This window comes from Xenopus tropicalis, chromosome 6, assembly GCF_000004195.4.
Source record: "Xenopus tropicalis strain Nigerian chromosome 6, UCB_Xtro_10.0, whole genome shotgun sequence".
NCBI classification, from domain to species: Eukaryota; Metazoa; Chordata; class Amphibia; order Anura; family Pipidae; genus Xenopus; species Xenopus tropicalis.
In genome coordinates, this window is record NC_030682.2 from 137014285 (window position 1) to 137030495 (window position 16211).

General features: G+C 43.2%; 1 protein-coding gene across 1 annotated transcript; it reads left to right on the forward strand.

Annotated features, from left to right (window-relative positions):
* The first annotated feature begins 4275 nt into the window (after window positions 1–4275).
* Window positions 4276–9402, forward strand: med30 (mediator complex subunit 30). The gene is made up of 4 exons (NM_001017241.2): window positions 4276–4466; window positions 7608–7766; window positions 8015–8125; window positions 9164–9402. The coding sequence occupies exons 1-4, from the start codon at window positions 4278–4280 to the stop codon at window positions 9257–9259; spliced, it is 555 nt and encodes a 184-aa protein (NP_001017241.1). The 5' UTR covers window positions 4276–4277; the 3' UTR covers window positions 9260–9402.
* Window positions 9403–16211: the final 6809 nt, after the last annotated feature.

Sequence of the window (16211 nt, forward strand, 5' to 3'; positions counted from 1 at the left end):
TATACCACAGCACACCACAGGCTTACTTTTAACGGTTATATATGTGTTAAACATGTATTAACGCGGCAAGCCATTTTATGCTAATATCTAAATAAAGCTTACCCCAACTATATGAGTTTATGTGGACAATGTATACTATCTAGGGCAGTAAGAGTAGGGGCTGCCATTTTGCATCCTCTGAGGCTAAACGTCCCTTCTATACAGTACTTTTTACTTCTGGGTTGATAACTGTGGGACAAGATCAGTAGAATCTACCAGTGCAGCCAAATGACAGAATATTGCCCATAGGAAATCACAACCTAATGTATCTTTGGCACCTCTACTGCAGGACACAGGAAAACAAAAATTAAGGTAGCAGCCTGGAACCTGAGACCTGACCCTTTTAATGTCAGCTCCATGTTTCCAATGGTAACCAAATCCCTATGGGGTCACAGTAGACATTCATTGATTGTACACTAATGTCAATCACTATCTAGGTCTGAAGGCCATGAATCTATTTAGCCATTTTATATGCAGGCTGCCCAGTCACCACCATCTCTTTATGTTATTTGTTACATTTGAGCATTAGTAATCAGAATATCTACAGTATAGCAACAGGTATCTGACTTGACCCTTACCTATAAAGAATTTTTTTTTCTAGAACATCAAGGCAAATGGCAACAGACGTTGTAATCTTTGTGTTCTGTTTTTTTTTACTGAATATTTAGGGGCTGATCTACTATAGTGCCTTATTTAAGTGGTAGCTATAACCCATGAAAAAAACACTCAACATTCTATATTCTGGTTGGAATCATTAATCTCTGCCTTTGATTTGCATTTGGGATTAATGATCATATTTGATGCTGAGCTCTAACACCCCATAGAGAGAATCAGAGAGGTCAAAGCAGTCAAACACATTCTGCCAAACTGACACGGGTACCTGCATTGATAAATGTAGTACATTTGCCCCATATTGGGGAACTGGGAGATGGGCAGTTTTACCTGTAACAATGTGCAGCATACATGCATTCTAATAATTCCCATCTAAAATTAAACTATTGATTTTTTTTAAATTATTTTTGAAGGGCACCAGATAGCATTGTTTGTATCTACTAGTTAATAGTTAACGGAGTGTCTTGGTTATCATGACCTTAACTGGCTGATTACCAATCCAAACAGCCAAACATGAGAATACAAAGAAACTAAAAGGACCCAGTGCTTACAGAACAAAAAGCCAGTACTATCTAAGGGCACCTGTCATCTAAAATTGTTTCCCCCACCAGAGCCTGCACTGTAGTTGGGAGAAACAATTTTTAAAAAAAAAAACAATTGCCCCCCCCATTCCAGTTGTTGGACACCCTCACCAGACGGGAGCTCTTGGTGCAGGCAGCCATATTGTGGCACAGAGAATTTTTATTACATCATGCAAACGTGCAAAATGAGCCCACCACACGACATGCTCATTATGCACATATATACGCCACATGGAGAAGCTCCCTCCCAGTGCGGGCAGCCCATTGCTTAGAAGGGGACATTTAAAAAAAATATATATATATTGTTTCCCTCAACCAGAGTGCAGGCTCTATTAGGGCAACAGATGCCCCCTATTAGTGGCCTTTACTGCAATGTAATAACATAATAAGCAACTGTTAAAATGTATTTATATGAGCAATAAGAGAAGATGTTGATTTCTGGATACATAATAACTAAGACTATGTATGGACTACATGGAATGGAACTATAGAAAAAATGATGACTTTATGTCCCCTGACCTATCTTTTAATAATAAATGATGGTCTTGTACAGGTAAAGTCTCTGCATGCCCATGTAGGAAAGGATAGAGGTATTTAGTTGGGCAGCTTGAGGCCCCTCCAAGGAGATCAGTGGGATTATCACCTCCCGGCATTACTGGCCATAGTTCAGGTACATTCAGTGGTTAGCTCAGATCACAGCATATTCCCAAAGAGGGGAGATAATCTAGACAGAGAGAAGCTCCTGGTTTAGATATTGAGGAGAGATACCTGAACCTGCATATAATACCACTGAATGATGTTTGGAATAAATAAAGAAGTTTGTTTGGTTAAACAGCAATCTCAAGTCTCCTGGTCATTTCCTCCCCAGGCGGATCACCGGCAACTGGATAAGCACTCACCCAAGGGGCAGCAAGGTCCCAGGAGTTGCAGGGAGTTTGCCAAGTTGTGGGTTCTGCACAAAGACAGCACAGGGTTTATATAGACTTTGTGAAAGTTGCATATGTCATAAGAAACATATAAGCATTACTAAAAAGTGGAAGGATCCCGTACCCCCTAGACTAGGGGATGTGCTTCTGAGGGTGAGGGACATGAGGGAGATGGAGCTCATGACGGCCAAATTTACGACCGACGTAAACAATGGGAGAGGGTTTGGTCCAGATGGGATTATTATATAGCCAACATAAAGTAAGACACACCCTATACAGGACTTACCTCTTATCTGACCTACAACCATAACCCTCCACTCTCCCCCTCCCAAGGGACCCACACTTTTCCTTCCCTGTATATTCCCCCCTTTCCTTTGTTCCCCCTCTTCCTCTCCTCCTCCTCTCCTCCCTTTTCAGTATTATTTGCAATTGCAACTGTTACTTTTTACATTATATTGCTAATGATTGCTGCCAATTGTCAAGAAACAGGCCTGTTCTATACTGTGTGATATGGTCAATCTACCAGACCTGTACAATTGTATTGTTATATTGCCATTATTGATCTATTGAACGCCTGTCATGACTAAAATGCTTAAAAACCAATAAAAATCTAAGTTACAAAAAAAAAAGAAACATATGAGCATAGGTGTTACCAGTGTACGCACATAGAAATATCTGAGAAAACAAGGTCTTCGCCAAATACTAAGGCTATCTTGAGAACAGAATCTGTAGGGACCCATAGGGTTAACATGCCCCTATGGCTTTAAACCCTACCACTACCTTTATGCTGTTACTGGGCCCCATGTATTTAAGAGTTTGCCTTATGCCTTATTGGTTATTTGGGTTGACCACACCTCTTGCACTCTCATATAGTGTTTAGCAGAAGGGTGTGTTTTCCTCTTTGGCTGCCTCTGTGTCTCAGGTGAAGGTCCACTGAGCCTGGGATCAGAATAGGCCCCAGTAAAGCCTTATAGCCCCAGAGATTAATACCTACTCTGGTGAAGTCGAGGACAGGAACCCCATGAATGAGGACCAGTTAGATAGTTACTCTTGCCGAGCACTTTCTAGGAGAGTGAGATAGAGAGGGAAGGAAGCAGGAGCAGTTTCCGCTCCACCAAGGAAAGTAGTTGGAAGCACCCTTCCATACAGGCACTGTTGCCTCAGCATAGGGCCACGGTTGAGACACAAGAAACAGGCAGTACCTAAACCCTGATCCATAGTCGGCTGTAGGACTCTCAAGCTAGAGGTATTCAACCTGAGGACTGAAGTATCTATCCTGACTGCTTCCACAGGGGTGCCAAGCTGACCAAGTGCATTTACCCTGCTCAGACTCTAAAGGAGGTGGGATAAACCGGTGTGCACCCTTTTTTTGCTTTCCTCAGAGTACTACTATCATATGACATCTGTATGTGAGTATATTGAAATAACCCTGCATATTGTCTTTGACAATAAACCAGTTCTATTGTTCAACTGCAAGAACCTTCTGGCGTCCATCTTTGCTAATCTGCCCTACACACAGCGTAGTGAGTTGTAGTTCCACTACACCCCTTGGCTCCATTGGTCACTTCCATATAGCGAAGGCCCCTCCTGAAGGGACGAGTTGCATGTACCCTATGCTCTAAACCCTATACTAGCCGTGGTTTGACTTCTTTACAGCCAAACAGGGGTTACAAATGTATCCAAGTGTGGGTGAATCTGCACATAGAATGTATTCCTTATCACAGGTTACTAATTATAGTTAAAACATAAGTAGTAGGCTTTAAAACATGAAAACCATAGTAAAAATGGAATCCCTTCACACCTCATTTATTATATTTAATTACACTCTCCCCGTTCATGTATCTTGTCCTCTGAACACATTTATTTCCGCTCTTTAGCGTCACGCCAACCCTCCCTATCTAAACGCCCTCCATGTTGAGACTGGCGAGACACGGAAATCTTCAGGCACAGGCCATGACGTGTATTAAATGCGCCATTTACACTAGGTCGCAGCAGTGAGAGCTTTTCCAGCGCCATATTGGGAAGGTCAAAACACCATTCTGATGTAAAATTAGCAGCAGTTTTCTGCTCAGTTAGATTACTTGAGCATTTGCGCATAGTTTCTTTGGTTTGTGGGGAAATGTCTACCCCTCCCCTGTCAGGGCCTGGGATGGGAGCGGCGGCCGGGCCGGGGGGTTTCCCGGGAGCACAAGCGGCTACCGCGGCCCGCGAAGTAAATACCGCGTCCCTGTGCCGGATCGGCCAGGAGACTGTGCAGGATATCGTATTCCGGACTATGGAGATCTTCCAACTGCTCCGTAACATGCAGGTACCGCCTGGGCCTGACTGACCGTGTTCTGCTCTGGGCTCTACCCCAGCTGGTCTCTCCATTCAACCTAAAGTCTATACTTAATACCGACCTTTAACCCGCTATGGCTAGCTCTACTAACCTGGATACCATTGCCCCTCCCACTAATTCTATTGCCTCTTCTACTGCCCCTCCCACTGCCGACCCTAATTCTATTACTCCTCCCACTGCTGACCCTAATTCTACTGCCCCTCCCACTGCTGACCCTAATTCTACTGCCCCTCCCACTGCTGACCCTAATTCTACTGCCCCTCCCACTGCTGACCCTAATTCTATTGCCCCTCCCACAGCTGACCCTAATTCTACTGCCCCTCCCACTGCTGACCCTAATTCTATTGCCCCTCCCACAGCTGACCCTAATTCTACTGCCCCTCCCACTGCTGACCCTAATTCTATTACTCCTCCCACTGCTGACCCTAATTCTATTACTCCTCCCACTGCTGACCCTAATTCTACTGCCCCTCCCACTGCCGACCCTAATTCTATTACTCCTCCCACTGCCGACCCTAATTCTATTACTCCTCCCACTGCTGACCCTAATTCTATTACTCCTCCCACTGCTGACCCTAATTCTACTGCCCCTCCCACTGCTGACCCTAATTCTATTACTCCTCCCACTGCTGACCATAATTCTATTGCTCCTCCCACTGCTGACCCTAATTCTATTACTCCTCCCACTGCTGACCCTAATTCTATTACTCCTCCCACTGCTGACCCTAATTCTATTACTCCTCCCACTGCTGACCCTAATTCTATTGCCCCTCCCACAGCTGACCCTAATTCTATTGCCCCTCCCACAGCTGACCCTAATTCTACTGCCCCTCCCACTGCTGACCCTAATTCTATTACTCCTCCCACTGCTGACCCTAATTCTATTGCCCCTCCCACTGCTGACCCTAATTCTATTACTCCTCCCACTGCTGACCCTAATTCTATTACTCCTCCCACTGCTGACCCTAATTCTATTACTCCTCCCACTGCTGACCCTAATTCTATTACTCCTCCCACTGCTGACCCTAATTCTATTGCCCCTCCCACTGCTGACCCTAATTCTATTACTCCTCCCACTGCTGACCCTAATTCTATTGCCCCTCCCACAGCTGACCCTAATTCTACTGCCCCTCCCACTGCTGACCCTAATTCTATTACTCCTCCCACTGCTGACCCTAATTCTACTGCCCCTCCCACTGCTGACCCTAATTCTATTGCCCCTCCCACAGCTGACCCTAATTCTACTGCCCCTCCCACTGCTGACCCTAATTCTATTGCCCCTCCCACAGCTGACCCTAATTCTACTGCCCCTCCCACTGCTGACCCTAATTCTATTACTCCTCCCACTGCTGACCCTAATTCTATTACTCCTCCCACTGCTGACCCTAATTCTATTGCCCCTCCCACTGCTGACCCTAATTCTATTTCCCCTCCCACTGCTGACCCTAATTCTATTACTCCTCCCACTGCTGACCCTAATTCTACTGCCCCTCCCACTGCTGACCCTAATTCTATTACTCCTCCCACTGCTGACCCTAATTCTATTGCCCCTCCCACTGCTGACCCTAATTCTATTACTCCTCCCACTGCTGACCCTAATTCTACTGCCCCTCCCACTGCCGACCCTAATTCTATTGCCCCTCCCACAGCTGACCTTAATTCTACTGCCCCTCCCACTGCTGACCCTAATTCTATTGCCCCTCCCACAGCTGACCCTAATTCTACTGCCCCTCCCACTGCTGACCCTAATTCTATTGCCCCTCCCACAGCTGACCCTAATTCTACTGCCCCTCCCACTGCTGACCCTAATTCTATTGCCCCTCCCACAGCTGACCCTAATTCTACTGCCCCTCCCACTGCTGACCCTAATTCTATTACTCCTCCCACTGCTGACCCTAATTCTATTGCCTCTCCCACTGCTGACCCTAATTCTATTACTCCTCCCACTGCTGACCCTAATTCTACTGCCCCTCCCACTGCTGACCCTAATTCTATTACTCCTCCCACTGCTGACCCTAATTCTATTGCCTCTCCCACTGCTGACCCTAATTCTACTGCCCCTCCCACTGCTGACCCTAATTCTATTACTCCTCCCACTGCTGACCCTAATTCTATTACTCCTCCCACTGCTGACCCTAATTCTATTGCCCCTCCCACTGCTGACCCTAATTCTATTACTCCTCCCACTGCTGACCCTAATTCTATTGCCCCTCCCACAGCTGACCCTAATTCTACTGCCCCTCCCACTGCTGACCCTAATTCTATTACTCCTCCCACTGCTGACCCTAATTCTATTACTCCTCCCACTGCTGACCCTAATTCTATTGCCCCTCCCACTGCTGACCCTAATTCTATTGCCCCTCCCACTGCTGACCCTAATTCTATTGCCCCTCCCACTGCTGACCCTAATTCTATTGCCCCTCCCACTGCTGACCCTAATTCTATTGCCCCTCCCATTGCTGACCCTAATTCTATTGCCCCTCCCACTGCTGACCCTAATTCTATTGCCCCTCCCACTGCTGACCCTAATTCTATTGCCCCTCCCACTGCTGACCCTAATTGCATTGCCTCTCCCACTGCTGACCTTACTCCAGTTGTCCCTCCCACTGCTAGCCTTAATGTCATTGCCCCTCCCACTGCTGGCCTTAATTCCATTGCTCCCCCCAGTAGTGGCCTGAATACCATTGGTACTTCCATAACAAACTTGAAGCCCTTTGCCCCTCCCTCCAAAGACTGACCATGAGGTAATTTCCCAACCACTCCTTAGTTACTGACCACAAGCCTATAGCCCCTCCAGGCACTATGAATAACATACAATGAGCAAGACTTTTGGCCATATATCTTTGGGCAGGCAAATGGAAGTAGCCTATACACTGCCCAGTAAGGTTTTTTCAGACCATGTATTTCCCACTTTATTCTTGCCCTGCCACTGCTGCCCTAACGCTCGCTGTAGCCCCAACATCTGAGTGTTGCCTCAGCCACCAAGCAGTGGATTATTTTAGCTTTTTGGGAAAAACATTGGTTCTCTGCTTTTGTTGCTCATTTTAGTTGCTTACAGCTCCATGTATTTTGTGTGCTAACGTTTTGGCCACTGTTCCGCTCACTCTCCAGCTGCCAAACGGAGTCACCTATCACACAGTCACCTACCAGGATAGACTGGGAAAGTTGCAAGAGCATCTCCGCCAGCTTTCAATCCTGTTCCGTAAACTGAGGCTGGTCTATGACAAGTGCAATGAAAACTGTGCCGGACTGGACCCTGTACCCATAGAGGTAAGCCATTGTTTCTGGATATTTATGGTCATAATCTGATTTGTACGGAGGGTAAGATGGAGAAAGTAGACCACAATGGTGACAGAACACATTATATGCTGCTGTCCAACATAGGGCCCATCTGTATTGGTGAAGTGCAGATTACAGTGGCATCCAACAGCTGGAAGGTCATTGGCTGGACAGTACCGTTTAATTGGGGCACTTCATAAATGTATGACTTATATCCCATGGTTATATCCCATATACAGCAGCTTGTACCGTATGTGGAAGAAGAGTACTCAAAGCATGATGACCGCGGCATTGCTAGCCAACTTCGCTTTGCAAGTGAGGAAAAGAGAGAAATTCTGGAAGTTAATAAGGTAAAGTGGTTGCCTGCACATAGGAAAACATAAACTAACTAATGGGAGCCAGCAGGCTCAAGAATGTCACCCATATGGTATAGGTCATAAGCTGACCGTATGTCTGTTGGTGGATAAAAGCTTAGTTGAAGGTTATCCTGGAGTATCTATAACTGCGCATTCACCAGCAAGCTCCGAGTCGCCAAATTGATCTAAAGACAGAGACACTGTTCACTGTAGGGAGGGGCTCATTAGATGGCAGTAGATGGGTGCTTGTGTCTGTGGTCATGACCAGGGGGCAATAGCGGCGCCTCAGGGCCACTGTCCTTCATGATTGGTACAGGGAACAAGGAGGAGGCTTGCTGCAGAACAATTAGACAGGCAGGAGTTAGCAACTAAAGTAGCTTTTATTCAGCAGAGCAAATATAAAATGCAGGAATAGGCACAGGAAGGGTTAACTGAAGCTAGTAACTGGCGCAACAAAACCAGGCAGGGAATAGTCCAAGGTACAGCAGTGCAAGGGTTAATGTACCCAAGAATGTGTCCAAGAAACCACAGCAGGGCAGAGTTCAGACAGGGACTGGCAGGCAAGGGTCACAGCAGGAACAAGTCAGAAGCACCTACCCAAGGGCAGAGTGACCAGCAGGACTGGAGCATTGAGAACTGGCCAAGCGCCTTAGTGTCTGACCTGCACCCAGTGTGCTGAATGGGGGAAATGGGGTCAGGGCATTGGGTCTGATTGGGACTGAGCTCGGTTCCCACTGTCAGTACAACTCTAAAGCTTCAGCAGGCAAGGAGGGAACTGCAGTGTGGCCTGTAATGGAAACCCCCAGCTGTGCTCATTCATTAACCCTTGGCCAACCTGAGCTCGATGAGAGCTCCTAAGCCAAAAGGCTGACATTAGACAAAACCTGCTCATATTTCAGAAAACACTAAATTTTATATAATTAACGAAAGCGCCCAATAGAGTTTCCAGTCATTTCATTTTTGAGCTTACATTCTGATTACCCACATTTGTAAGTCACATAAACCTCACATTTTCTTTTTTTTTCCCCCCAGAAACTAAAGCAGAAGAATCAGCAATTGAAGCAGATCATGGATCAGTTAAGGAATCTTATCTGGGACATTAACTCAATGCTGGCGATGAGGAACTGACCTTCTTCCCTAGCTGCCCTTTGCACTCACCGTGCTGACCGAAACATTTGTAATTGTATTTTTTTTATTGTTTTTGTTATTTGTATTTGCATTTTGTTAAAGATGACTTTTTGCTTAATAAATATTGTATTTCGTACAAGAAATGAAACTAGGGATCGTCTTTAAGCCCCACTGTTCTACAGCTACAAATCTATAGGGAAATAACCAGTGTCCTCCAGTGCCTATGGGGTAAATGATTGGATACAGGTATGGAATCCATTATCCGCAAACCTGTTATCCAGAAAGCTCCAAATTACAGGAAGGCCATCTCCCATAGGCACATCAAATAATTCATTTTTTTAACTTGATTTCCTTTTTCTCTGTAATAATAAAACAGTACCTGTACTTGATCCCAACTAAGATATAATTACCCCTTATTGGGGGCAGAACAGCCCTATTGGGTTTATTTAATGGTTAAATGATTCCCTTTTTGATCCCAACTAAGATATAATTACCCCTTATTGGGGGCAGAACAGCCCTATTGGGTTTATTTCACGGTTAAATGATTCCCTTTTCTCTGTAATAATAAAACAGTACCTGTACTTGATCCCAACTAAGATATAATTACCCCTTATTGGGGCAGAACAGCCCTATTGGGTTTATTTAATGGTTAAATGATTCCCTTTTCTCTGTAATAATAAAACAGTACCTGTACTTGATCCCAGCTAAGATATAATTACCCCTTATTGGGGGCAGAACAGTCCTATTGGGTTTATTTAATGGTTAAATGATTCCCTTTTCTCTGTAATAATAAAACAGTACCTGTAATTGATCCCAACTAAGATATAATTACCCCTTATTGGGGCAGAACAGCCCTATTGGGTTTATTTAATGGTTAAATGATTCCCTTTTCTCTGTAATAATAAAACAGTACCTGTACTTGATCCCAACTAAGATATAATTACCCCTTATTGGGGGCAGAACAATCCTATTGGGTTTATTTCATGTTTAAATTATTTTATAGTAGACTTAAAGTATGGATATTCAAATTACAGAAAGATCCCTTATCTGCAAAACCCTAGATCTCGAGGATTCTAGATAAAAGGTCCCATACCTGTATCAATATATAATATTTTACAGCAGAGGCTGTCCTTTGTGTGTACTCTCAGGTCACATGTTGAATTCACATCCTGCAGGGCCAATTAGCGCTTATGTTATACAGAAGCCTGCATTCAGAATGCCTTTACAGACTTTAGCCGTGCTTACAATTTCCATGGCAAATGAGATCTTTGGTGGCAGCCATCAGAGCCAAAGCCAAGGGGATAAGGGTGTGTATCCATGTTTGTCATATAATTCATTTTGATGGCTTTTACTCCATGGCAATGAATGTGTTAATCAGTTTTAATCTGCCATGTGGGTCTGTACCGACATAAGGGGACATAAACAGTGAATGCAGGAAAAAATTACTTTGCTTAATATTTACTGGGTTTAGCATTAATGTCAGCTCTGTACATACATTAATAGGCTAAATATTCATTCAGAGCACTGTATCACACTGATAACAGTTAATAATATACTCCCCACTGTAAATTATAAGGGGGGGGGTGGTTTGTGACCATATGAGTTATACAGGGAACTCTGAGTATCATTCATGTATTATAAGGGATAATGTACCCCCTACTGTAAATGATAAGGATATTAGCAGTCACTGAGGGGTTCTGTGCCCATATAAAGGCACAAGGCTGCAGGCTGAGTTATACAGGGAACTCTGAGTATCACTCATGTATTATAAGGGATAATGTACCCCCTACTGTAAATGATAAGGATATTAGCAGTCAATGAGGGGTTCTGTGACCATATAAAGGCACAAGGCTGCAGGCTGAGTTATACAGGGAACTCTGAGTATCACTCATGTATTGGGAATAATGAAGAAGTCACTAGATGGCTCTGTTACATACCGGTCAAGAACAAGAACACAAATTGCTAATTTCTGATTTAAAGAGTTTAATTGCTGCTCCTAAAATGTCTTATTTTATTGGCTTCCAGTGAAATAAACCACTAAGGGATATTACATAATATAACAGCAGTAAAAAGCCCATTTCACATTTTATTATATTTGTCAAAATTGTGTGTCAGTGAGAAAAAATAACCACCGTGCTGAGATACCAACCGAGTAATCCCTGACTATAATATACCTGCAGTGATTTATCTATAACTTAAGGTGGCCATACAGGGGCAGATTTAAGCTGCCGATTTGAGTCCTTTAGACTGATTGGGCAGCTTTTCTGCATGTGTATGGGGACATTCCATGGGTGCCTGCCTGACCAATATCTGGCCTGACTAATATCCAACTTCGCCAAAGGAGAAAATCGTAATGTGTAGTTTAACCCCCAGCCTGAGTTACAGAAGTGGTGGCCCTTGGTAATGTGACTAGGGGGTCCAGACCAAACTAAGTTCAAGCTCCCTTGAGGATCCATCCTTTGGTCAGGGCCCGCCTTAGCTCATGAAATGGGTACAAATATAGGAAAATATCAGCATGTCGGTCATACAGCTGTAGTTCCAAGAATGCCTAGGACTGCAAATACCTTTTCACCTGAACTGACCTTGAAGCAGGGCATTCAGACATATCTAAGAGATTAAGGGGAAACTCCATTCAAACACAAATTAAGCTTTTTGAAAAGTAAACATAATTTCAAGCAACTTTGCAACATACATTGATGAAAAAATATGCAGCCTTTCCATGATGTTTAATGTAATAATATGGTTTAGAACAGCTCCCTAAGCCCCGCCCCCTGCTGTTTCCCTGCTGATCTGGCTGACTACTTTGTGACTCAAATAAATGTAACAGTAGTCGCCTGTCCTCAGCCTGCCTTCAGCCTGCATCCTCCCAATCCCACAATTCCCTGCTGCACACGTCATGTCAATAAGAAAAGAAACTATATAACCCACAATGCCAGCATTGTGGGTTATATAGTTCCTGCATGCTGTCTGTAAGCTGTGGAGAACTTGTTACAATGTGTAACATCAATGTTTTAGTCCCTTCTCCCCTGCCAGGATTTAAAATGATGCAGAAGAACTGTTTTGCAGCTGGATTTCAGCATATAAAAATGGTATTTATTCATAGTTTTTGATGGAACAGATTACAGTGATAGGTATATTAGGGTTTTTTTGGTTCGGAAAGCAAAGTTCCCCTTTAAATGGCCATTCTCTCTAATTCTCTAACTGCCCTTCAGACAGTTTGGGAACCAAAAGTTAGGATTAGATTGAAGGAGAATTGGCTCTAGTAGATAGTCCTGGGAGGCAGATTTGAGGGGAACATTCATTTCCTGTCCTAGATATTGTGGGAATGGTTTATATAACAATGTTTTCATATATCTATAACCATGCTATTAGGTAAGGGGGCCCTGTCCAAAGATTATACATAAAAGGGGAGTTTAAACCGAAATAGTCTGAAAACTGCGGCATTAAAGTCTTTGCTCTGCGAAACGCAGTTGATTTACGCGGAGCCGGGGCAATAGATATTGCTTTTCACAGGGAGCCAAGAGTTCACTCCGGCACTGTTTATCCGTTTGCAAATAGCGAGCATATGCGAGAAGTCTTTATTTTGTATCTAACAATATAAAATCATATCTACACAGATTATAATTGCTCTCCAGGTATCAGCAGAGCCATAACATCGCCTAATGAGCTCTACAAGCAATTTATAAAATACCCTTAGGTGGCAGCATTAAATAGAAGAGGGGAGCAGAAATAGGTTACAGGAATGTAAAAAAAAAAAGGAAAAAATCCCATCTGTGATGGAAATCTGTGCATTTGCAGGGCTCTAATTGGTTTCTGAAGTGCAACTATTGTTTCATTGCACAATTTGTTAAATGAAAGTGGTGTGCTCATGTATAAAGCAGAGCCACAAATACGCACAGCGGCTACAAATGCATGGAAACACTTGCCCACACCCATTCAGGGGAAGTGCATGGTCTTTGTATATGGCAGTATAATAATGCTAAATACACCTAAACAGAGCAGTCTGATCGCCTGGCCTCATCTGGGAGACACTGAACCTTCCCTGGAATTAAGGCTTTATTTTTGTAGTAGTAGTTGTAGATGGGGCAGTAAAAAAAAAGGGACTCCAGGGGCAACTCCTCATATCAAGTGATTCTGCTAGATATATTGTACCTATTGCCCAGGGCTTGGTGTATGAGCCAGGTGGCACAGCAGTCTAATGACCATGACAATTCTTGTCTCCCCGTAGCTCATCAGCTGTCTGAAAATCCCATTCCCTTTTTCCCGTGACCGTGGGGTGCCTACAGACTTGGGGAGCAAAGCAAAATATCAGGTTGAGCAGAGAGTGAAGTTATATGTCAAACAAATGCAGCTTTAACCCTAGAAATTAATGAATTGGCCACTGTGGTTCAGTATTTGCTGGAGCTCATGGTTCACCTTTGTATGTGCTTCAGCATCAAACAGTAATTTGAAAGCAGCTCTGATGTACGCTGTAGGCTACACTGATTTATATCCAGTGCGCCCCTGAACTAGCTATTGATTAGATTAGTGGTTGGGTTTTAAAGGAGAAGGAAAGGCATTTTGTTGCCAATAGATTAGTCACATACTGTAAGTGCAAGCTAAAACACTATATTTATTCTACAGAATGCTTTACCATACCTAAGTAAACGGCCATAGAAGCTCCCTCTGTTTGATGTAGCTTGCAGCTGCCATTTTAGCTCAGTCTGACTTCACTTCCCACTGCTCCTGGAACAGCTCTAAACTCAGATTACACAGCAGAGAGTGAAGGGAGAGAGAGAGGAGGAGAAGGGAGGGGGAGAGAGGAGCAAGCTGAGCAGACTTGTGCTGTGCCCTGCAGGATTTTTCTGAGAGCAGGAAGTTTGACACAGAAGATCATATATACAGAATAAAAAGAAAGAAATGTGGTGTTTCTTTTTACTTAGGACTCAGTGCAGCATTTCTGTGAGTACTTATGGTTGTATTTACATGTTTACTTAGTTTTTACCTTTCCTTTAAAGACATAGGGATGCCCAACCACCTGATCAACTTATTTCCTCCTTCTTTGTGCCCCTGCACTTCAGCCTTTCTTTCTTTCTTTCTTTCTTGGCTGATTTTCTTGTTCTTTCTTACCTAAGTTCTCCCTTTTCTTTGCATTCTCTTTACACCCCATTATTTTTTTACTGCCTTCCAACCCGAATCTGTTATGCCTTTGTTTCCCCTCAATCTGAGCCTACCCCATATCTTCTCATTGCCTCTTCGTCTTCCCTAATCTCCTGGGAACTCGCACTGAGGATAACTCATGTTCTGCTCTCGCCAGAGTAGGTGCTGGCTCTGCCAACATTTCCGAGTATAACAGATACCATTTTTCTGTACTAGAAACATTCAAGGCTGAATTTATTTGTGTTTTCCTTTTTCTTTGTTGTCGTTATATACTATGAAGATACTATTTGCTCTTCTTGCAGTTTCAGTCTTGCCCTAACTGCCCTTGTTTCAGGCTGTTCCCCTGTTCTAGGTTTGCAGGATAGTTTTACGTGACCTTTCCATTGTCATAACCATCCCTTTCCCTCCTGTACCGCTGCATCATGAAGAAAGAGAAAATAAAAGAAACCTAATATAAAAAATATCTAAAAATACATTTAAAAAAAAAATACCTACAAATAAAGTAAAAAATCCTGCTTTTGTCTGTGGGGCATTGTGCAAAATTCAGCAGGAGTCGTCACAAACTTCCTAATGGTGCTTACTGCCGTTGTAACAAACAAAAGGCAAAACAGAAAGCCTTATATTATATCACTATGCACATTATTTAGACTTAATTAACCTTCATTTGCTTCATGGTTAATGATACTAATCGCAGCAGGCACAGGAAAGCATTATTCTTTATGCTAGCTTGGGTTGATGGATAGATATGTGATATTCTATATATTTAGCTACATAAACTGTCCTCTTAGCTGTCCCCATAATTTAGAGCTTTTTGGATAATGGGTTTCTGGATAACAGATCCCATGCCTGTAAATGGTCGTTTTTGGTCTGTTGTCGTGACATATATTTAATGTAATAAGGATCGGCACTAAACACTTCTGATCTCTTTCCCCCCTACAGTTTCAACTAATATCTTCAATTTCTAGACATCACTGTGAATTTAAACACCACTATAAGTTAAACCCAATCCTTTCATCCTAACATGACTGTATAGCAGAGATCATGTTTAATGCATAGCTTGCTGTCACTATAACCTTTCCTTCATAGACCATTTGTCTGGTACATAGACCAGCTACTTGGACTGCAAAGGGAACAGCAGGCAGCAGTAATATACTGAAAAAAAGTATATTCTTAGCCCACAGATACAAGCTCTTTATTACATTTCATAAAGGCTTTGTGCCAGAAACATGTTAGTAGCTAATAAAATAGTTTTGCAGCATATTACTGCTGTATGCTGTCGCTTGGGTTTCAAATAATCTGGTCTACTCAGGATTAAATGCTTGGGCCTAAGTACAATAAAAAGGTGCAGACACAGCAGTGTGTAGGTAAGTAGAGATGGAGCCTTGTACAGGTATGGGACCTGTTAACCAGAATGCTTGGGACCTGGGGTTTTCCGGATAAGGGATCTTTCCGTAATTTGGATCTCCATAGCTTAAGTCTGCTAAAAATCAATATTGAATAAACCCAATAGGGCTGTTTTGCCCCCAATAAGGATTAATTATATCTTAGTTGGGATCAAGTACAGGTACTGTTTTATTATTACAGAGAAAAGGGAATCATTTAACCATTAAATAAACCCAATAGGATTGTTCTGCCCCCAATAAGGGGTAATTATATCTTAGTTGGGATCAAGTACAGGTACTGTTTTATTATTACAGAGAAAAGGGAATCATTTAACCATTAAATAAACCCAATAGGGCTGTTCTGCCCCAATAAGGGGTAATTATATCTTAGTTGGGATCAAGTACAGGTACTGTTTTATTATTACAGAGAA